The 23,422-nt window shown below is 34.5% G+C and overlaps 1 protein-coding gene and 1 long non-coding RNA gene across 3 annotated transcripts; one reads left to right on the forward strand and one right to left on the reverse strand.

Moving 5' to 3' along the window:
- Positions 1–5,343: 5,343 nt before the first annotated feature.
- LOC134291533 (uncharacterized) lies at positions 5,344–7,415 on the reverse strand. Of its 2 annotated transcripts, none has more exons than XR_009999149.1 (3): positions 7,402–7,415; positions 6,835–7,088; positions 5,344–6,768 (listed from the first exon to the last, which is right to left on the reverse strand). It is a non-coding gene; the product is annotated as an uncharacterized LOC134291533 (long non-coding RNA). The 2 variants fall into 2 exon arrangements; XR_009999148.1 differs by having other exon boundaries at positions 7,166–7,402.
- A 10,204-nt stretch (positions 7,416–17,619) lies between these two features.
- On the forward strand, positions 17,620–20,586 carry LOC115254827 (uncharacterized). The gene is made up of 2 exons (XM_062859418.1): positions 17,620–17,884; positions 19,332–20,586. Exons 1-2 carry the CDS (start codon positions 17,882–17,884, stop codon positions 20,358–20,360), a joined length of 1,032 nt encoding a protein of 343 aa, XP_062715402.1. The 5' UTR covers positions 17,620–17,881; the 3' UTR covers positions 20,361–20,586.
- Positions 20,587–23,422: the final 2,836 nt, after the last annotated feature.

Raw genomic sequence — 23,422 nt, forward strand, 5'->3', positions numbered from 1 at the left:
ACATTTTCAGAAATACCCAGCCATCTGGGTTATAGTCTAAGAAATACAAAAATATTTAAATTATTTCTGAAATTCCGTTAAGATTCTCAAAAAAATCCAGTCATCTGAGTTGTAGTCTTGGAAAAATAGAAAATATTCTCTATCAGTTTGATTAATCAGAATTTTCACGAAAAATATTTAAATCATTTCTGAAATTCCGTTACATTTTCAGAAATACCCAGCCATCTGGGTTATAGTCTAAGAAATACAAAAAAATATTCTCTACCAGTTGAACTAATCAGAAGCTTGAAGAAAAATATTTAAATTATTTCTGAAATTCCGTTAAGAATCTCAGAAAAATCTAGTCATCTGAGTTGTAGTCTTGGAAATATAGAAAATATTCTCTATTAACTTGAGAAATCAGAATCTTCCAAAAAATATTTAAATTATTTCTGAAATTCCGTTAAGATTCTCAGAAATACCCAGCCATCTGGGTTATAGTCTTAGAAATACAGAAAAAAATCTATCAGTTTAACTAATCAAAAGCATAAAGAAAACTATTAAAATTTTTTCTGAAATTCCGTTAGATTCTCAGAAATACCCAGCCATCTGGGTTATAGTCTTGGAAATATAGAAAATATTCTCTATCAGTTTGAGAAATCAGAATCTTCAAGAAAAATATTTAAATTATTTCTGAAATTCCGTTAAGATTATCAGAAAAACCCAGTCATCTGGGTTGTAGTCTTGGGAATATAGAAAATATTCTCTATCAGTTTGATTAATCAGAATTTTCACGAAAAATATTTAAATTATTTCTGAAATTCCGATAGATTCTCAGAAATACCCAGCAATCTGGGTTATAATCTAAGAAATACAGAAAATATTCTCTATCAGGTTAACTAATCAGAAGCTTGAAGAAAAATATTTAAATTATTTCTGAAATTCCGTTAAGATTCTCAGAAAAATCCAGTCATCTGAGTTGTAGTCTTGGAAATATAGAAAATATTCTCTATCAACTTGAGAAATCAGAATCTTCCAAAAAATATTTAAATTATTTCTGAAATTCCGTTAAGATTCTCAGAAATACCCAGCCATCTGGGTTATAGTCTTAGAAATACAGAAAAAAATCTATCAGTTTAACTAATCGAAAGCATAAAGAAAACTATTAAAATTATTTCTGAAATTCCGTTAGATTCTCAGAAATACCCAGCCATCTGGGTTGTAGTCTTGGAAATATAGAAAATATTCCCTATCAGTTTGAGAAATCAGAATCTTCAAGAAAAATATTTAAATTATTTTTGAAATTCCGTTAAGATTATCAGAAAAAAACCCAGTCGTCTGGGTTGTAGTCTTGGGAATATAGAAAATATTCTCTATCAGTTTGATTAATCAGAATTTTCACGAAAAATATTTAAATTATTTCTGAAATTCTGTTAGATTCTCAGAAATACCCAGCAATCTGGATTGTAGTCTAAGAAATACAGAAAATATTCTCTATCAGGTTAACTAATCAGAAGCTTGAAGAAAAATATTTAAATTATTTCTGATATTCCGTTAAGATTCTCAGAAAAACCCAGTCATTTGGGTTGTAGTCTAGGAAATATAGAAAATATTATCTATCAATTTGAGAAACCAGAATCTTCCAAAAAAATATTTAAATTATTTCTGAAATTCCGTTAGATTCTCAGAAATACCCAGCCATCTGGGTTATAGTCTAAGAAATACAGAAAATATTCTCTATCAGGTTAACTAATCAGAAGCTTGAAGAAAAATATTTAAATTATTTCTGAAATTGCGTTAAGATTCTCAGAAATACCCAGCCATCTGGGTTATAGTCTTAGAAATACAGAAAAAAATCTCTATCAGTTTAACAAATCAAAAGCATAAAGAAAACTATTAAAGTTATTTCTGAAATTCCGTTAGATTCTCAGAAGTACCCAGCCATCTGGGCAGGCCCGGATTAAGGATTGTGGGGGCCCGGGGCCCGAGCGGATGTGGAGGCCCCTCGGAGAGATGACCAAAAATGTTTTTCCTTATTTTCGAACAGTACTTGAGCAATATGAAAAATAAAGTTAATGTTAGCAACCAAAAAATGTTTTTGTGGGGGCCCCTAAAATGTGGGGGCCCGGGGCCCGGGCCCCCCCGGCCTCCCCTTAGATCCGGCCCTGCATCTGGGTTATAGTCTAAGAAATACAAAAAATATTCTCTATCAGTTTAACTAATCAGAAGCTTGAAGAAAAATATTTAAATTATTTCTGAAATTCCGTTAGATTCTCAGAAAAATCTTGTCATCTGAGTTGTAGTCTTGGAAATATAGAAAATATTCTCTATCAGTTTAACTAATCAGAAGCTTGAAGAAAAATATTTAAATTATTTCTGAAATTCCGTTAGATTCTCAAAAAAATCTTGTCATCTGAGTTGTAGTCTTGGAAATATAGAAAATATTCTCTATCAATTTGAGAAATCAGAATCTTCCATAAAATATTTAAATTATTTCTGAAATTCCGTTAAGATTCTCAGAAATACCCAGCCATCTGGGTTATAGTCTTAGAAATACAAAAAATATTCTCTATCAGTTTAACTAATCAGAAGCTTGAAGAAAAATATTTAAATTATTTCTGAAAATCCGTTAAGATTCTCAGAAAAATCCAGTCATCTGAGTTGTAGTCTTGGAAATATAGAAAATATTCTCTATCAATTTGAGAAATCAGAATCTTCCAAAAAATATTTAAATTATTTCTGAAATTCCGTTAAGATTCTCAGAAAAATCTAGTCTTGGAAATATAGAAAATATTCTCTATCAATTTGAGAAATCAGAATCTTCCAAAAAATATTTAAATTATTTCTGAAATTCCGTTAAGATTCTAAGAAATACCCAGCCATCTGGGTTATAGTCTTAGAAATACAGAAAAAATCTCTATCAGTTTAACAAATCAAAAGCATAAAGAAAACTATTAAAATCATTTTTGAAATTCCGTTAGATTCTCAGAAATACCCAGCCATCCGGGTTGTAGTCTTGGAAATATAGAAAATATTCTCTATCAGTTTGAGAAATCAGAATCTTCAAGAAAAATATTTAAATTATTTCTGAAATTCCGTTAAGATTATCAGAAAAAAACCCAGTCGTCTGGGGTGTAGTCTTGGGAATATAGAAAATATTATCTATCAGTTTGAGAAATCAGAATCTTCAAGAAAAATATTTAAATTATTTCTGAAATTCCGTTAGATTCTCAGAAATACCCAGCAATCTGGGTTATAGTCTAAGAAATACAGAATTCTCTATCAGGTTAACTAATCAGAAGCTTGAAGAAAAATATTTAAATTATTTCTGAAATTCCGTTAAGATTCTCAGAAAAATCTAGTCTTGGAAATATAGAAAATATTCTCTATCAATTTGAGAAATCAGAATCTTCCAAAAAATATTTAAATTATTTCTGAAATTCCGTTAAGATTCTAAGAAATACCCAGCCATCTGGGTTATAGTCTTAGAAATACAGAAAAAATCTCTATCAGTTTAACAAATCAAAAGCATAAAGAAAACTATTAAAATCATTTCTGAAATTCCGTTAGATTCTCAGAAATACCCAGCCATCCGGGTTGTAGTCTTGGAAATATAGAAAATATTCTCTATCAGTTTGAGAAATCAGAATCTTCAAGAAATATTTAAATTATTTCTGAAATTCCGTTAAGATTATCAGAAAAAAACCCAGTCGTCTGGGGTGTAGTCTTGGGAATATAGAAAATATTATCTATCAGTTTGAGAAATCAGAATCTTCAAGAAAAATATTTAAATTATTTCTGAAATTCCGTTAGATTCTCAGAAATACCCAGCAATCTGGGTTATAGTCTAAGAAATACAGAATTCTCTATCAGGTTAACTAATCAGAAGCTTGAAGAAAAATATTTAAATTATTTCTGAAATTCCGTTTAGATTCTCAGAAAAATCCAGTCATTTGAGTTGTAGTCTTGGAAATATAGAAAATATTCTCTATCAACTTGAGAAATCAGAATCTTCCAAAAAATATTTAAATTATTTCTGAAATTCCGTTATGATTCTCAGAAATACCCAGCCATCTGGGTTGTAATTTTGGGAATATCGAAAATATTCTCTATCAGTTTGATTAATCAGAATTTTCACGAAAAATATTTAAATTATTTCTGAAATTCCGTTAAGATTCTCAGAAAAACCCAGCCATCTGGGTTATAGCGCAGAGTTATAGTCTTAGAAATACAGAAAATATTCTTTATCAGGTTAACTAATCAGAAGCTTGAAGAAAAATATTTAAATTATTTCTGAAATTCCGTTAAGATTCTCAGAAAAATCTAGTCTTGGAAATATCGAAAATATTCTCTATCAATTTGAGAAATCAGAATCTTCCAAAAAATATTTAAATTATTTCTGAAATTCCGTTAAGATTCTAAGAAATACCCAGCCATCTGGGTTATAGTCTTAGAAATACAGAAAAAATCTCTATCAGTTTAACAAATCAAAAGCATAAAGAAAACTATTAAAATCATTTCTGAAATTCCGTTAGATTCTCAGAAATACCCAGCCATCCGGGTTGTAGTCTTGGAAATATAGAAAATATTCTCTATCAGTTTGAGAAATCAGAATCTTCAAGAAATATTTAAATTATTTCTGAAATTCCGTTAAGATTATCAGAAAAAAACCCAGTCGTCTGGGGTGTAGTCTTGGGAATATAGAAAATATTATCTATCAGTTTGAGAAATCAGAATCTTCAAGAAAAATATTTAAATTATTTCTGAAATTCCGTTAGATTCTCAGAAATACCCAGCAATCTGGGTTATAGTCTAAGAAATACAGAATTCTCTATCAGGTTAACTAATCAGAAGCTTGAAGAAAAATATTTAAATTATTTCTGAAATTCCGTTTAGATTCTCAGAAAAATCCAGTCATTTGAGTTGTAGTCTTGGAAATATAGAAAATATTCTCTATCAACTTGAGAAATCAGAATCTTCCAAAAAATATTTAAATTATTTCTGAAATTCCGTTATGATTCTCAGAAATACCCAGCCATCTGGGTTGTAATTTTGGGAATATAGAAAATATTCTCTATCAGTTTGATTAATCAGAATTTTCACGAAAAATATTTAAATTATTTCTGAAATTCCGTTAAGATTCTCAGAAAAACCCAGCCATCTGGGTTATAGCGCAGAGTTATAGTCTTAGAAATACAGAAAATATTCTTTATCAGGTTAACTAATCAGAAGCTTGAAGAAAAATATTTAAATTATTTCTGAAATTCCGTTAAGATTCTCAGAAAAATCCAGTCATCTGAGTTGTAGTCTTGGAAATATAGAAAATATTCTCTATCAACTTGAGAAATCAGAATCTTCAAGATAAATAAATTATTTCTGAAATTCCGTTAAGATTCTCAGAAATACCCAGTCATCTGGGTTGTAGTCTTGGAAATATAGAAAATATTCTCTATCAAATTGAGAAATCAGAATCTTCAAGAAAAATATTTAAATTATTTCTGAACTTCTGTTAAGATTCTCAGAAATACTCAGCCATCTGGGTTATTGTCTTAGAAATACAAAAATATTTACTATCAGTTTGAGAAATCAGTAGTTTCACGAAGAATATTTTTTAATAATTTTTGAAAGTCCGTTTAGATTTTTATTAGGTGTGATTCTTAGAAGAAGAAAACAAAATTGCCGACAATACCCAAAGTAACCCTGAATTTTGAAATTATGCAATATCCTCTATAATTTAATGATTTTAGTATTTAGACTCAAAGCGTATTTTATTTATTTAGTATTTATATTTTGAAAATTATAAAAAAATAAATGATCTCGGGGATTTACGGAAGATACTCCTGGTGGATTCCTGGATGGAGTTTCTGATGCTACTCTCAGATAGAAATCCTTGAAGGATCCCCAGATCAAATTTCTAGAAGAATCCCCAGATTGAGTTTCTGGAAATCCAAAAATGGGTTCCTGGAAGAATCCTCGGATCGAAGTTCTGGAGCAATCTCCTGATCGAATGCCTTTTTGTAAGAACCCCTAGATTGAATTCCTGGAGGAATGCTCAGATGGAGTTCCTGGAATCCCTGGATTATATTGTTGGAGGAATTTTCTAATGCAATTTCTGGAGGAATCAGGAATCCCCAGATGCAATTTTTGGAACAATTCCTACATATAATATATGTGGAGCTTTGTAACCGTTGGGTTAGGGTCACCAAGCTTCTAATTGCACCATGCTATTAGGTGGGCGTTCGATTCTCGCTCCGGGCGATGAAACTTTTCGTGAGAATAGTTTCTTCTCCGTATCCGCTCGTGCATGCTCCGTGTGTCCCTTGTCTTTGACTGAAGACAGTGTTCGCGTCTTTCTCTTTCTTCTAATTACAAGAAGCTCCACATATTATTCGTGAAGAAGTCACACAGAATAAAAAAAATCATGGAGGAATCGCCACACGCAATTCCTGGAAGAATCTCCAGAAAGAATGCCCGGAGGAATCCTCAGAAAGATTGTCAGTAATATTCAAAATTAATTCCCGGATGAATTCCCTAAGGAATCTCCTAGAGGATTCTCAGGAGGAACTTTCTATAAAAAAATTTGGGACCAATCCAGAAAAGATCCAGAAGGACCCATCCAGAAAAGGTCCAGTGTGCTAGTGCTTAACCTAATGACCCCATGCACCCCCAGAGGTGCATAAAAAAGCTCAGTCTAAAACCGCTCAAACCGCCTTGAGGTCCGAATCGCGCTGCTTGTTCGACGACTCGTTCTGCAGTTTCAGTTCCGTCCGTCCGTGTTCTTTTTTTCTACTGCAAAGAGAAAAGAAATTAGGTAGTTAATTTTATGAATTCAAATTGATTGGTAAATACACTTACAGAACTTCTCATTCTTGTCCTGGAGCCGGTCTTATGATAAATGATGTCCCCACAACTGATCGAGGACGTGAGCGACGACGGTGGCGGCGCGCCGGATCATCATCCGGTCGATTTATTTTTTTTTTTCCATTGCCAGGCGCCCTCCTGCATCGATTTGATAAAAGGCGTGACAGGATACTGCTGCGGTTTGTTAATTCCGTTGCGAACTGTTGGGATAACCGCTCCGGATGCCGGACATTTGAGGGCAGCAGCAGCTAGAAAAAGTAGAAGGGATCCGGTACGGCTATTTAGTTTATCACGATCAGATGTTTGTATTATGCGGGAGGCGCACCTTTAAAACTGATGATATTGTCTATCCGGTTGGAATCAAGACCGACATTCAATCAAAAATTGCCATTTTCTTGGTCCACAAGTGTCGCAACTGTTTCGCATCTAGTGCGCTGTGTTGCTGACAACAACGGGAAGGATGCGCACTACCTTTGACATGATTTAAAAACGTCGCGAGTTGGGTCGCGTCGCGACTTGATTGTGCGAAGTCCGGTTTGGTGGCGGCCCGACAATATTTACCGTTTGATTCAGCGTAGGCTGACCATCCGTCCCGTATTTAACGGGACAACAACATTTTCAAACACTCGCCACTTGAGCATAGCTAACGTTTTTGACTCAATTATTTGGTCTTTCCAGCTGAATTATCATTATTAACAATATGCAGTTCTGTTTATAAACATTGGTTTCTTTTTTGTTGAGTTTCCAGAAAGTGTCCCGTATTTAAACGGGACATATCTGGTCAGCCTAATTCAGCGGCGGAACTGTTGGTAGAATTCTTCGACGCATCACTTCTCGATGCTGTCGCACTCGCACGGCACGGTAGACAATAGGTGGAAATCTTTCACTTGGGCTGCCTCCTGGAAAAAATCGGATTGTTATAGTGATTTAAACATGATAAAATTAGGATTTTAATGCAAACTCACCTCGGGAACTTAGCCCTGGATCATCGGAACGGAACCCGTCCACGTTTGTTTTTTTTTGCGTTGTACTGAACCTGCATGTGCCTGCATGCAAATCGCGACTACGAAGGTTGATGAGCCGGGAAACACTCTTTCTTCCTACGGGATTTGTTATGGGAGTATGAGTGAAAACAAAGCGAAAAATCTTCCCTCCTTCACTTTCTGACAGAAAACCGCAAACAAAATCATCACTTTCGAAGTCCCCAAAAGTTCGAGTCGTTTTTGACGTGTTGCCGAATCTGAGTTCGAATTTGAATGAGTGAGAGAAAAAATGAAACTTAACATTCGGTCTCCTTCTCTCACACGGCGCAAAGGCAAACGTCAAAATGATCGAAGCTTGACGGTTTGATTTTTCGTCGATATATTCGGCACTGGGGACACGCGTGTTAAAAATCACGGTCAATCGCGGTTAAAAATCACTTTTCAACAATGATTTTTTTTTCAGGGGGCACGGAGAAAAATTGATATACTTGTTTGCATATTATTTAATAAAAATTTTCATTTCGATAATTTAAACTTGGCTGAGTATGAAAAGTATGCATTACATTCATTCATATTATGCAGTGTAGTGCTTTTCCGGAATTTATTGGTTACCATGAATATCGAGGCCGTGATGTTACTCTTGGGACTTTGGAAATATCTAGATTGAGTTTAAATAAGGGGGAAAGTAACATGAGAGAGTTCTCTTCATCGACTCTCTCTTCTTCAAATTAAAGTGACAAGATGCAAGTACCCAGCACGGAGAAAGTTAGGCGTTCGACACTGTTAGGCATTTGTTAGTTATGTTGCTCATCGAAAAATTTTCGAGAGCATAAATCATAACCCCGAATTTATGCTGAATGTTCGATTTTTTCACGCGTCATTGACAGTTGTGCAAATGGCAGTGGAAAAAAAAATTGTTAGTTGCGGCAGCTTAAAAATCGCGTTCGTCGGTCGAGAAAACGAGAAAAATTTGCGCGTCTCAATTAGTTTAAACTCGTAGGAACCATTTCAGTCGTTCCGTCGTCCAACCCGTCAGTTCCTCGTCGCTGCTGCTGGCCAATAAGTTCGGTTCGTTCTCTTCGCACTGTCGCCGGAACCAGTAATCACCAAAACAGTGTCCGATTCCGTTAAGTTTGGCCTCATCGTGTCAGTGAGTCACTTTAATTTTAATTCAATTTCAATTCAGTTTTATTTAATGTAGATTTAATTTCAATTTAATATTAATTTAATTTTAATTAAATTTAATTCAATTTTAATTTAATTTTAATTTAATTTTAATTTAATTTTAATTTAATTTTAATTTAATTTTAATTTAATTTTAATTTAATTTTAATTGATTTTAATTTAATTTTAATTTAATTTTAATTTAATTTTAATTTAATTTTAATTTAATTTTAATTTAATTTTAATTTAATTTTAATTTAATTTTAATTTAATTTTAATTTAATTTTAATTTAATTTTAATTTAATTTTAATTTAATTTTAATTTAATTTTAATTTAATTTTAATTTAATTTTAATTTAATTTTATTTTAATTTTAATTTAATTTTAATTTAATTTTAATTTAATTTTAATTTAATTTTAATTTAATTTTAATTTAATTTTAATTTAATTTTAATTTAATTTTAATTTAATTTTAATTTAATTTTAATTTAATTTTAATTTAATTTTAATTTAATTTTAATTTAATTTTAATTTAATTTTAATTTTATTTTAATTTAATTTTAATTTAATTTTAATTTAATTTTAATTTAATTTTAATTTAATTTTAATTTAATTTTAATTTAATTTTAATTTAATTTTAATTTAATTTTAATTTAATTTTAATTTAATTTTAATTTAATTTTAATTTAATTTTAATTTAATTTTAATTTAATTTTAATTTAATTTTAATTTAATTTTAATTTAATTTTAATTTAATTTTAATTTAATTTTAATTTAATTTTAATTTAATTTTAATTTAATTTTAATTTAATTTTAATTTAATTTTAATTTAATTTTAATTTAATTTTAATTTAATTTTAATTTAATTTTAATTTAATTTTAATTTAATTTTAATTTAATTTTAATTTAATTTTAATTTAATTTTAATTTAATTTTAATTTAATTTTAATTTAATTTTAATTTAATTTTAATTTAATTTTAATTTAATTTTAATTTAATTTTAATTTAATTTTAATTTAATTTTAATTTAATTTTAATTTAATTTTAATTTAATTTTAATTTAATTTTAATTTAATTTTAATTTAATTTTAATTTAATTTTAATTTTATTTTAATTTAATTTTAATTTAATTTTAATTGAATTTTAATTTAATTTTAATTTAATTTTAATTTAATTTTAATTTAATTTTAATTTAATTTTAATTTAATTTTAATTTAATTTTAATTTTAATTTAATTTTAATTTAATTTTAATTTAATTTTAATTTAATTTTAATTTAATTTTAATTTAATTTTAATTTAATTTTAATTTAATTTTAATTTAATTTTAATTTAATTTTAATTTAATTTTAATTTAAATTTAATTTAATTTTAATTTTAATTTAATTTTAATTTTAATTTAATTTAATTTTAATTTTATTTTAATTTTAATTTAATCTTAAATTAATTTAAATTTTATTTTAATTTAATTTAATTTAATTTAATTTAAATTCAAAATTAAAACTAAAATTAAAATAAAAATTGAAATTGAAATTGAAATTGAAATTAAAATTAAAATTAAAATAAAATTAATATTAAAATTAAAATTAAAATTAAAATTAAAATTAAAATAAAATTAAAATTAAAATTAAAATTAAAATTAAAATTAAAATTAAAATTAAAATTAAAATTAAAATTAAAATTAAAATTAAAATTAAAATTAAAATTAAAATTAAAATTAAAATTAAAATTAAAATTAAAATTAAAATTAAAATTAAAATTAAAATTAAAATTAAAATTAAAATTAAAATTAAAATTAAAATTAAAATTAAAATTAAAATTAAAATTAAAATTAAAATTAAAATTAAAATTAAAATTAAAATTAAAATTAAAATTAAAATTAAAATTAAAATTAAAATTAAAATTAAAATTAAAATTAAAATTAAAATTAAAATTAAAATTAAACCATATATGGTTGAACTTTTTGGTCATAAATCGCTAGGATGCGCTGCAATCTAGCGTCTGAGTGTAAAAATTTTCTATTGTATTTTTTTACGAATAATTAGACTTTGACGACGAAATTGAACTCGCCCTATTTCGGGTCGGAATTTCGGATCAACAAACCGTTTTTGAAAATCATCCGTTTTACGTTATGGCAGATCAAACTGTAAGTAATAAATTATAATGTTTCGTCAAAATCTTACAATTTAGCATTTTCTTGATTCGCATGAATACACTTACAATTTTAGTTTGTCTTTCGTCCTCTTAACGGCTTTCCTTCTACCTTCCTTTTCAGGCGACGCAATCACCTATTGAAATGTTACATATTTGTTTTTCTCCATATTAATAACAAATAAAGAAAATTAAACTTACGAATTTTGTCCTCACCAAATACCGATGCATGCAACAATTTGTCATATTGTTCAACATCAGTAACTTGTGGTGAAATGCACGCGTGTATGTGTGAAGCTTCAAATAAGAACAAACCGTTTGTCAGAGGGTGATTTCATATTGCCACCATACCAAACAACTCATATCGTTGAACAATGTCTGTACAAAATAATATAGTGTTACTACCTAATATGGATTAAAAATACTGTGATTTACAGTCACACTAATTGAATTTAATATTCTTCAACATCAAAGCCACTGTTTGTCACACAGTTACCTCAACAGATAAAAGTCATTTATTGTTTGGAGTTTCAGACAAACTGTAATTTTCTATGCGGGTATTTTCTCAATTGAAAAATCATTTAAACATTAATGTGTAGAGCATAATTTTGGTTCAGCTATCATTACCATTATTAAGTAACAATTCAGCAAGCTTGCTAGTTTGTGACTTGCAATTGTTAGTTGGGTGTATAGGCGCCGGCTTTCAACGAGGGGAACCCAAGTTCAAGTCTCAGTAAGTAAAAACATCAAAAATGTAAATATTTCAAGATATTAGTCAATTTGAATTCCACATATGCTAATGACTCTTAATCAAAAAATACTTTTGAGGACTAAGCGCTTTTTTCATTTTTTTCGAAGCTTTTTTTTTAAGCTGAATAGCGTTCCTTTCAGCGGCCACAAGTGTACTTTTTGTGAACTCAAGTTCGGTTAACTACTTAAAATGTGAGCTGTATAGAACGCAATTCATCTTCCTTCGAATAGCTGATTAAGGCCAAACATGCTGTTTTATCCGAACTTTTGGTTACTTGGGAAGGGACGACCTCTGAGATTTTGACAGCCACTGATTTCTTAAATTTAATTTTAAGAGTTATGCAGTTTCCTGTCATCAGGGACATACAATTTTTAATCACTTTTTAAAATGGAAAATATTTTTAATATTGTTAATGAATCGGTACAGTATCGTGGAACCCACCTTTATATCAGTGGTTAAAATTTAACGAGACGATGAGCGCTTGCACGCTGACGTCATCACTGTCTCCTTCTCTTTCTTTCCTTCGGCGTCCGTCCATAAAGCCGTCCTTGCCCTCAAAAAAAATTGAGGGCAATGTTTACAAATCGTATGAGAATTCGATGAGGTTAGGTTTTTGCTGCAAGCCTCTATTTACAAAACGATTTTCAGAAACGGTTTAACGTTTGGGTCAGAAGGCCGTCTCCTTGAGGCACGTTATCCTCCATTTGGGACATTTGTGCCATATGTTCAACTATTGACGAATTGCCCTACTAGAAAATCTCTATTTTTAATGCTTGTTTCTAAGCCATTATCAATAATCCCAGCATAAACAGCAAATCTAGCGGATTAAAAAATATACCTTTAAATGACTTAAATTGCCACATGCATTGCAAATTCTAGATAAACGTTGGTATTCAACTCAATAGTATCCACCACAATCACAGTCGCTTTAAACCCAATTTCAACTGCTATTAAGCCATCCTCTAGAGTTGACTGTTTCCAAACCGCATTGCCCTCTTGCAGTGCTGTATTTAAAGCCGACAGCTGGCTCTCAAACATGTCATTTTGATAGCATAATCCTGCCCATGTTACACCTCTGCTCTGTGCAGTCCAATTACTCCGCGGGAATCTGCGTCAAGTGCACGTTCTAGGATTTCTTTGATTTCATATTTGAATCTCTGTCGTGCTGCGAAACCTTGTAGAATCTGTCGAGGTTGACTGAACCGAGGGATAATTTGGACCGATGCTCTCTAATGATAGCGCCGCGCAAGGAAGAGAATTCCGCATTTTAATTGGCAAGTCAATCTCGCATACTTGCGTGCAGTCATGCCATCATGCATCATCTCTCGGCCAGGATCAGCAACGGTAGCTCTTGGTTGTCCGGTCGAAGCTGTATAGAGCAGAAGGCTTAGTAGGTATCACAAAGAAATTCAAAACGGAGCAAAATTCACCGAATGTCGTGTCGTGAGAGCGAAGGCTGCTGAAGCTGCTCATTTACTTGTTTAGTTTTAAGCTTCCACGCATGTCGGGAATATGACGCTCTGCTGGGTAATCCTGTCTTCAGCATAAAATGTATCAATCCCAGGCTCAAAAGTCACGCCTCACATAGGATGAACCTTTCAGATTTGCCACTGACGTGATCGGAGAGACACCGGGAATGCAAATTAAATGGAATATAGAAAACGTTTGTATGCACCGGATTAGTAGCAGTGTTGCCAGCTGGCGTCCAAAGGGATCTGATATGACATATTTTGAGATCACTTTGCTATCATGATGGTTTTATATAAATTACGTTGAAATACACATCCTTATTGCTGGTTATATGTAGTTATAGTAAGATTGATCCCCTTATCTCTCTGAATTAACACATGGCAACCCTTCCCTATACCCTGCGGGTGGCATGCCTACACGAATAGGTCCCGTCAAGAGCTCCGCCCCGTTTTCCCACATTGAGACGGTGCGTGCTCGCGGTTGTTGTTCATTACACTCAGCGAAGCAAACTACCGAAATTCTTCAAAATACCTTATGAAATTTAGCCATAACTGTAGAGTATGGATGCCATAAGAATACCTTATGAAAATTGAACATGGTTATTATGACCTAATTACATAAGATACACTTATGAAAAGAGCAGAAAAATCACAAAATGATGCAGACTGGAATCGATCCATGAACGTCGAGATCACTAAGCTCGTGCCCAACCCACGCGGCTATCGACGTTTGAGAATACTGTGAGTCGATTCTGCGTCATAGACCGACCTTATGAAAATCGTTCTAGTCGTTATGAATTGTTTAAAGGCCATTTCATAAGTTAGACCTTATGATAATCTTAGGTTTATTTGCCTGAGTGTAGGATGCCTACTGATGCCTGGCTAGAATGGCAGATTGAATTATCACCCTGTGGGTAACCGCAGTGCCATCGCCACCGATCGGGTTTGTTCTTGGTGTTGGCAGGCACAGCAGCTCCGAAGAAGTGCTGAAGTCAGCAACGAGCACGCATCTACCCAACCTGAAAAATGAGATGTGATTCAAGTTGACGTTGGTACAAAAGTACAAATGGTTCATGGCAGGATCCACGCCGTGGGGAGTAGACATTTATTATTGCGCTTGCACTGCTACATAGGGTGACGATGGCTATTATCGGCAGGTTTGTTCTTTTCGTCATGAAGGGTTTACGTCGGCCAAATTTCCTGAAACTTGGACGTATAATTCAGCTTGTTTGGGAAGGATTTGAGGCCAACTCTGAGTTCAACATTTTCACTCATAGGGTAAGAAATCAAGCTTTGAACTAGTCAAATTGTAATCTTAATTTGAACCATTTCAAAATTCATTAAAACGACGTACTATTCAGGCAAATATTGTCCCGAAAAAGATGTTAAACAGCTTTCCGTAATATAACCTGATAACATGGGCTTTAAATGCATTGAAAAAAGCGTTTTTGTCATGGAAAACAGGCAATTGAAAAATCACTGTGATTTCACCCATTTCCCCCAAGAGAAAGCACATTTTCGGTGCACTCGTACAGCTCATGCATTGTATCACACGCAATATGTGAACACGTTAAATGAAAGCTTATTTATCGTAGAATCGACCAACCGAATAATATTTCGCATTATTTGTCATAAAATTATCAAATTTAAGTGATTCTTACTAGGAGAATGTTATCTTAAATTGAACCATTTGTAATCTAAATTTGAACTAGTAAACGGGGGTGAGCTTCTAGTGTTGGCCTGTAGATTGCGCTAGTGGTTGCTTTGTTTACTCTTGGGGGATGAAAAAATCCAAATTTAGTTTCCAAATTCCTAAAGAATTTCGAACATTCTGAGTTGAGATTCCACTGCCTAATGAAAAATAGGTATGAGAATTAGCAGATTCATGTGATTTTTCATTGTTTAGCATGGAATTGGCTGTTTTGTGAGTTGCTCGAGCTGCTGCCGCCAGTAGTTCAAATTAAGATTAAAATTGGTTCAAATTATGATTACGATGGTTCAAATTAAGATTAAAATCATTGATGATGAAAACTCAAATATTTCAATGAAATTCGGTGCAAATACAAACTTTTTACCATTTAACAGAAAGCTTATACCCGTGGCTTTCATGTACATACGACTTTGCCATGGCAAATTATTTCCATGTGGAAGAAAAAATCACTTAAAAATTGCACTGCTTCAGAAAGCCGCAATTTGGTTCAAATTTTGATTACCTACCCGCATAAAACGGTATCATACGATTATGATTCAATTGATCGTTTCCCGATTATACGTAGTATCATAAAATGTATGATAGATCAATGATACTGAGAATCATATTGGTGATAACATGTATCATATTTGGAGTTTGAATGATAGACCGAATGGGTTGTTAAGTATCGTTACCATTCAAAAATGGTCATTTTCGCGAACAAAAATATTGTCAAATCATTCACATTATAATCACTTTATCATTAATTTTATGATTCACTGAATAATATAAACAAGATTGAAATATTTCATGATTCTGCATTATCGGCTTGAAAAAAATGCACACCCCTGCGGGACAATCTGTCATGCTGCATGACGTAACCCGTTCTGTTTATATTTCGAAGTTTTTTTTAACCATCGTAGACTCGAACTGCGGTGATCGGCTAGTTGTTTTTTTCCTCGCGCGCTGCCCATGCGACCATATCGACTTGGTGCTCGCGGGTGGCACGAAAGTAGTGATATTAAAGGAAGTAGCAGGAGGAGAGAAAAATGGAATACCGTTGCAAGATATGCAAGTAAGTTAGCATTATCCTTAGCCGGTGCGTATCGGATTGCCTACTAGGAACTGCACCCTTTGGTCCCGAAAATAGTCGCTGTGAATGTAATTTGGCCAATGTACACGGGCGGCGTTGCATCATCACCATAGTGTGATAATGCATAGATTTGGATGCCGCGGAGCAGTGAAATAGTGATGTGATTCCATTCCAGTGTGCTTCCCGTTTTATTGCCACCAGGAAAGATATTATAACCTTCCCGACCTAATTTACAAGTGCGTGAACAACTCGGTCAATATTGTGGGCATTGTGGGGTTCCCTAATGTAAGAAACCGAAACAGTGATTCCTCGTCTGTACTTTTCAGAGTAATCGAATCGATGAATTCACGGGAATTTATGATTCAAAATTATTTATTTATCATTGAGTTAATCGTTACCATAAGTTCTATGATCCTTAAAAAGTACTGAATAATATCATTTTTTGATTTTCAATCATGCAATCATACAATTATTATAACTTGTATCATAATCATTCCACGAATCAATTTCCTATAATATGAGTGATACCGTGAATTGTATTTTTCTATGCGGGTACCCTATAGAGGAAAATAAATCAAATTTACAATACCACACAAAAATGATCAAATGTGTTCTTCCTTCAATCTAAATAGGCTCTAATATATCTGATTAGAGATAATTTGAGAACAGAAGTGGAAAATCTTTGTATATCAACACTAAAATTTATTGACATTGATGTAAACAAATTACATTTTTTCGAGGAAAATCCAAAAAGTGTCAATCCATGAGAACTTTTTTCAACGTTTAAAAAGTACCTATGTTTTAATAGTTTGTAAAGCATTTACATATTGTTAGTGTACGTTCAAAATTTCATTCAATTTGGTTCACTGGTTTCAGAGATATGACAGCTCAAAAATGAGTTGTCTGAAAAATAGTGTTTTACCCGAACGGTTCTAACTTTACGAAAGATTAATCAATCGAGCCCAAATTTGTACCAATGATGCACATATAATAGGTTGACAAACAGTCAAAATTTGAGATTTTTTGATGCGCTCTACCAAAAGTTATAGCATGTTGAACTTTTTTGTGAGAGAAAAAAAAGTGGCCTATCCCAAATATTTTGGCCATCCCCTGTATGTACAGCTTCCAATTGGAATCGCTCACGCAGTGCCCAAGTGGACAATAGAGCTGTAAATTAGGTTAAGTGATTGAAAAATAAAAACTAAATCAGCAGCAAATTTTATCTTAATTTTGTTGTGGATATTTATTTAAAAAAAAACTCTTACAAACAAAGTTGTAAACTCTTCTATTACTTCTAACAACAGTTGTCATAATTTTGTTATAATCTTGTTATCTGCTTCTGGCCGACTTCTGTAAAGACTGATTCCTGAAATCACATCCTACATCCAGCATCCCCAGAAGAGTGGGGCATATTTAGCGAAATATATCTGTAGAGTTCAGTCAAATAAAATAAATGTATTAAAATGAGTAAGTGTTTGTTCTCAGTGTATAAGCTGAAATATTTCCGATGGTCTGACATATTGTACTGCTGAATCCATCTCCTCTGAATAGGCCTTTAGTCAAAATACCAAACGACTATGTGTGAGTGAGATCTTTGCCGACGTGCTAGGCATGAAGCATGCTAACAGGAATCGACTCGTCCACTTCGATCCAGACCAGAGCAGCGAACGGGTGTAAGTTGGAAGAGCTCCCGAATTGTGTCACCGAACCAACTCAACAGTTTTGGCGCAGCCGAAAGGAAAATGGTGAGTTAATTTGAAGCAGTAAATGGGAAATTCCTCGATATTAAATTTAATTTTTTTCCTCGATAGCTTAAATTTAATCAATGGTGGAGTGAATAGAGAAAAAACATGCAGTGCAAATTAAATCGTTTTTTAAATGTGGGAGTGACTAGAATTTTCGGCGTGTCGCGTGATTAAAATTGCTGCAGCTAAAAGTGCGATAGCAAAAAGTGTGATTAGTTTTGGCTGATTTCAATCGGTTACCGGAGTTAAATAGGATCCTGTTCGAAAGCGTAGCAAAAAGTGTGATTAAGTGTGATTAGAGTTTCAGCAGTTTAGAAGTTTTGGCGTGATTAAACATGATGATGCTCAAAAGTGTGGTTAGGGTTTAGCGGCTTGGAAGTTCGATCCCAAATTCGGCGTTTATTAATTGTAGGTTAGAATAAAGTTTTCGACACCCATGAAAGTGTGGTTAGGCTGTGATCAAATCAAATTGAACCATGTGGAAATCCCGAAGCGAGTCCGGAGAAATCCGTAGTGCTGTTTCCAGAAGCGAGTCCGGAGAAATCTGTAGCGCTGTTCCTCGAAGCGAGTCCGGAGAAATCCGTAGCGCTGTTTCCAGAAGCGAGTCCGGAGAAATCCGTAGCGCTGTTCCTCGAAGCGAGTCCGGAGAAATCCGTAGCGCTGTTTCCAGAAGCGAGTCCGGAGAAATCCGTAGCGCTGTTCCTCGAAGCGAGTCCGGAGAAATCCGTAGCGCTGTTTCCAGAAGCGAGTCCGGAGAAATCCGTAGCGCTGTTCCTCGAAGCGAGTCCGGAGAAATCCGTAGTGCTGTTTCCAGAAGCGAGTCCGGAGAAATCTGTAGCGCTGTTCCTCGAAGCGAGTCCGGAGAAATCCGTAGCGCTGTTTCCAGAAGCGAGTCCGGAGAAATCCGTAGCGCTGTTCCTCGAAGCGAGTCCGGAGAAATCCGTAGCGCTGTTTCCAGAAGCGAGTCCGGAGAAATCCGTAGCGCTGTTCCTCGAAGCGAGTCCGGAGAAATCCGTAGCGCTGTTTCCAGAAGCGAGTCCGGAGAAATCCGTAGCGCTGTTCCTCGAAGCGAGTCCGGAGAAATCCGTAGCGCTGTTTTCAGAAGCGAGTCCGGAGAAATCCGTAGCGCTGTTGCCAGAAGCGAATGCGGAGAAATCCGTAGGGCTGTTTCCAATTGAAAACAAGTCTGGGAAATCCGTAGGGCCATTCTTGGAAGCGAGCCCAGAGAAATTCGTGGCGCTTTCCCGAAAAATAGAGACGGAAAATTGCAAATCGCTTGTAATCAAGCGAGTACTGTTTCATTATAGGTGTATGAGTGTGTAATTGATGGAAACTTGTTATTTTCAATGTATTCTCACAAATACAAAAGTGAACTTCGAAATCTAAGCCACGTTTCAAAAAGGAGAAACACATAGTAACTACATTCCCCTCTGAATTTGCCTTACAGATGAATGACGATGGAAGATTCGGTATGTCGTTGGGAGCTTTCAACGACAAAGTGGATGCCCAAGACTTACGTCGTGAATGGGAGGAGTGGCATCGTGCTTTCGAGCTGATTCTCCAGATGCGAAAAATCGAATCCCAACCCGAAAAGCTTGTGACAATGTTGACGATTGGAGGACGTGGACTGCAGCGAATCTTCTATAATTTGCGCCCCGTGGCGGACGAAATTATTCCAGAACCTGTAAAGGTGCCCCTGATGCCACCCGAAGTCCCGGAATATGACAACGCGGTAAAACGGCTTGAGAAGTTCTTCGTAGGCAAGCGCAACGAACGGGTGGAGCTAGAAGTTTTCCGCTCACTCAAACAATCCAGTGAGGAGTCCTTCAACAATTTCGTCCTCAGACTGCGAGCCCAGGCAGCGAGGTGTGAGTTTTCGGATCGCGAAGAGACAGAACTCCTGCAGCAGATAACAATGGGCGCACGTGACGAGAAGGTGAGAGACAAAGGCTTGGAGAATGTCATGAGCTTGGACGAAGTCATTACCTATGCCATGAACCGCGAGATTCTCTTGAAACAAAGAGAAAAGCAAAAACCATTCTGTAGCGAAGCAGAGTTGCACAGCGTAAGCTCATACCGACCCCGAGAACGAAATCGAAGTCCAAGGCGAAACACAGGAAGTTACCAGCGATCTGAACGGCAGCCAATGGGTAGGCGGGCACGGCCAGGTGATGGTCGTTTTAGGACAGAATGTCATCGATGCGGTTCGCTCCGGCACTCCGGAGACTCACGTGAGTGTTCTGCCCGCGAAGCAAGTTGTAACAACTGCGGGCAACGAGGCCACTATGCAAGGAAGTGCGGAAATCGTCGAACTCAGCGTGGGAATCGCCCATCGAGACGTGAGGTGAAGCGCGAGGACAGGCGTGGATTGGAGCGACACGGATTCACTGAAACGAACTCGGTAAACGCATCCGAATCCTTGGAACACGATGGTCCTCGTCGATCGGCTACCGACAGCATCGCTAAGGTGGAGTAACTTTGAACGTTTTTTTTACTTTTGTTTTATGAATTCTAATGGACATAAGACTTATTGAACTCGACGACGTTTTTGATAAATCGCAATAAAACATATTTGAATAAAACATACTTCTTTCAAATTAGGTGGAAACGAGTACCCTGAATAATGAATCCATAGTATGCAACATCGATAAAATTCCGGTGAATTTTGTTATTGATTCAGGATCCTCTATCAACGCAGTTACCAAAAGTGTATGGGATGAGCTGATCGCTAAAAATGCGAAAATTTTCAAGAAGAAGTACCAATGCGATCGAAAATTTTTCGCTTATGCAAACCGACATCCCCTGAATGTCTTGGCTATTTTTGAAGCTGTGATATCTGTAAACCCTACCAAACCCGAAAGTTACGCGGAATTCTTTGTGATTGATGGCGCACGAAAGTCTCTCCTAAGCAAGCGCACGTCGGAAGATTTGAAGATCCTTAAAATCGGACTCGATGTTCTTCACCTGAACCAAGAGAACGGCATGGATGGCAAACCGTTCCCGAAATTTCCTGGTATCCAAGTGAAACTGTCCATTGATCGCACAGTGCCTCCTAAGAAGATCGCATACTTAAAAGTCCCCGCAGCGATGGAGCAAAAGGTAACAGATAATCGATATGAAATGCATGATTTAATGATTTTATGTTCTTAGGTGCACGACAAAATACAGGAAATGCTTCGCACTGACGTCATCGAAAAGGTTGAAGGTCCGGCTGAATGGATATCACCGATGGTGGTAGTCCCAAAAGGGAAAGATGACGTAAGGATTTGCATCAACATGAGGCACCCGAATGAAGCCATCCAGCGGGAGCATTATCCGTTACCCGTCATCGACACCTTTCTGAATAAGCTCAAGGGATCCAAGTTTTATTCACGATTGGACATAACATCCGCATATCATCATGTTGAGCTGCACCCTGACTCAAGAGACGTCACCACATTCATGTCCAGCATAGGTTTGATGCGCTTCAAACGCCTAATGTTCGGCATCAATTGTGCGCCCGAGATCTTTCAAAGGATCATGACGGAAATGCTCGAGGACATTGAAGGTGTCATCGTCTACATTGACGATGTCGTCGTATCAGGCAGAACAAAAGAAGAACATGACCAGCGGCTTCAACAGGTTCTGGAAGTACTAGAGCGTAATAACGCTATGCTGAACAAGAGCAAATGCGTGGTTGGAGTCGAAAAGCTTGAGATACTGGGCTTTGAGGTTAGTGCGTCCGGCATCAGTCCATCCGAGGAGAAAATATCAGCGATCAAAAGCTTTCGCCTGCCATCATCAAAAGAAGAAGTCCGCAGTTTCTTGGGACTGATCAACTTTGTTGGTCAGCCCGGATAAAAACTAACCATAGGGTATTTAGTGAAAACCATTCCTGTACCATACAGTGTACCAGCTACAATATAGTGTATTGTAATGGAATGGTTCTCTAAAAGCTTTGTACATTGGTAGCTATTATACATTTACATCCGATCTTTATGTAACAATATATTATACTGTTTTTCTTACGTTTGAACCATTCACTATTCCGAAACAATCTTTTTCCGTGCAATTTTAATTTTTTATTCAGTTTATGATTTTTTCCGTGCTTTGTTTTGTTGATGTCCGTGACATTTTTGTTGCAAAGGAAATGACAGAGAAAAAAGTGAATAAGTTGAAACATCTATTTAAAGTCAATAAAATGTTTAAATAAAGTGGTAAACCAGGTGTCCTAAGGACTGCCTATCCAAGAGATATGGTGGGCTAGGTATGTAGAGTGCGATGAGAGGAATACGAATGTAGGTCAACCCGGAAAGACGCAGGCCAGATTACCGTAAATCAGTGGATGAGTTCAACAATATTCTTTCTCTTCTTCTCTCATGTGAAATTGCCTTGTACAACAACCGAATTAAATGCGATTTACCTTTGACATTTTTAACATACGGACTGGACTGGACACTGAAACGACTTCTGAAATAAGTTCGTCTTCGCTTTTTAACCTAACTTATAGTTGAATCGAACTTGACAGTTTTCTCATGAGTTGTTATGTACACATTTCATAGTTCAGTCAAATTGGAGCCTCAATATTGCAATAATGGTTAAGCACGCTGTAATGATACTTATATACCTCGTCACCCACTTCATGCAACTACATTAGTGGTCTAATAACACTTAGCGCGCTAGGCATAGTTCCATCATGCCGCTCAAAGTGTTGCCACAAATAATGCTTAGTTTGCAAAACCCGGTTATCTGGCTGGTGGGACATGGGAGCTTAAGCTTCAACTGTTAATGCAATCAGAGGCTACTCAGACTTAGACGAGTTTAGGTTAGTTTGGCTAGAACTGCCAATATCGAAGGAACATGACGAGATAATATAACATTATATGGTTTATCTAATGTAAAACAATACAACATAACAAAAGAGAACCATTCCAAAACCATGATTAAATTTATAACCAGTAGTGAAATTACAATTAAAAACAATATATTTACGGTACATTTTATTGTTTGAAACCATACGTGTACCATACAATGTACGGTATATTAAAGCCCACGTATCAGTATTTCAAACAATTCATTTACAATAAAATGTATGGTTTTGTAAAAAAATATATATGGAGAAAAATATTTTTTTATATTGTTACGATACTTAACAACCCGTATAGTATATTGTAAAAATCTCATTTACAATTCACTGTATGGTGTCTAACATTACATCTTATTGTTTTTGTATTTTTTATTTTTACAGTGGTATTTATTGTAACAATATAGTTTTAAATAGTACTGTTACAATACAACATTCGGTTTTTCTACTGTATTTTTTATTCGGGAGTTTATCCCGAACCTCTACTAGAACGGAACCGCTGAGAAAATTTCTGCGTGGAGAAGTAGAGATATTCGGTGAAGAGCAAAGGAGTTCCTTCGACGACTTGCGACTCGAATTGTGCAACAACATTCGACAATTGGGATTTTTCGATCCGAAAGACGTCACCGAGGTGTACGTCGATGCCTCTCCTGTCGGCCTCGGGGCGGTATTGGTCCAACGAGAAAGGATAAATA

Source organism: Aedes albopictus, chromosome 3 (assembly GCF_035046485.1).
Source record: "Aedes albopictus strain Foshan chromosome 3, AalbF5, whole genome shotgun sequence".
NCBI classification, from domain to species: domain Eukaryota; kingdom Metazoa; phylum Arthropoda; class Insecta; order Diptera; family Culicidae; genus Aedes; species Aedes albopictus.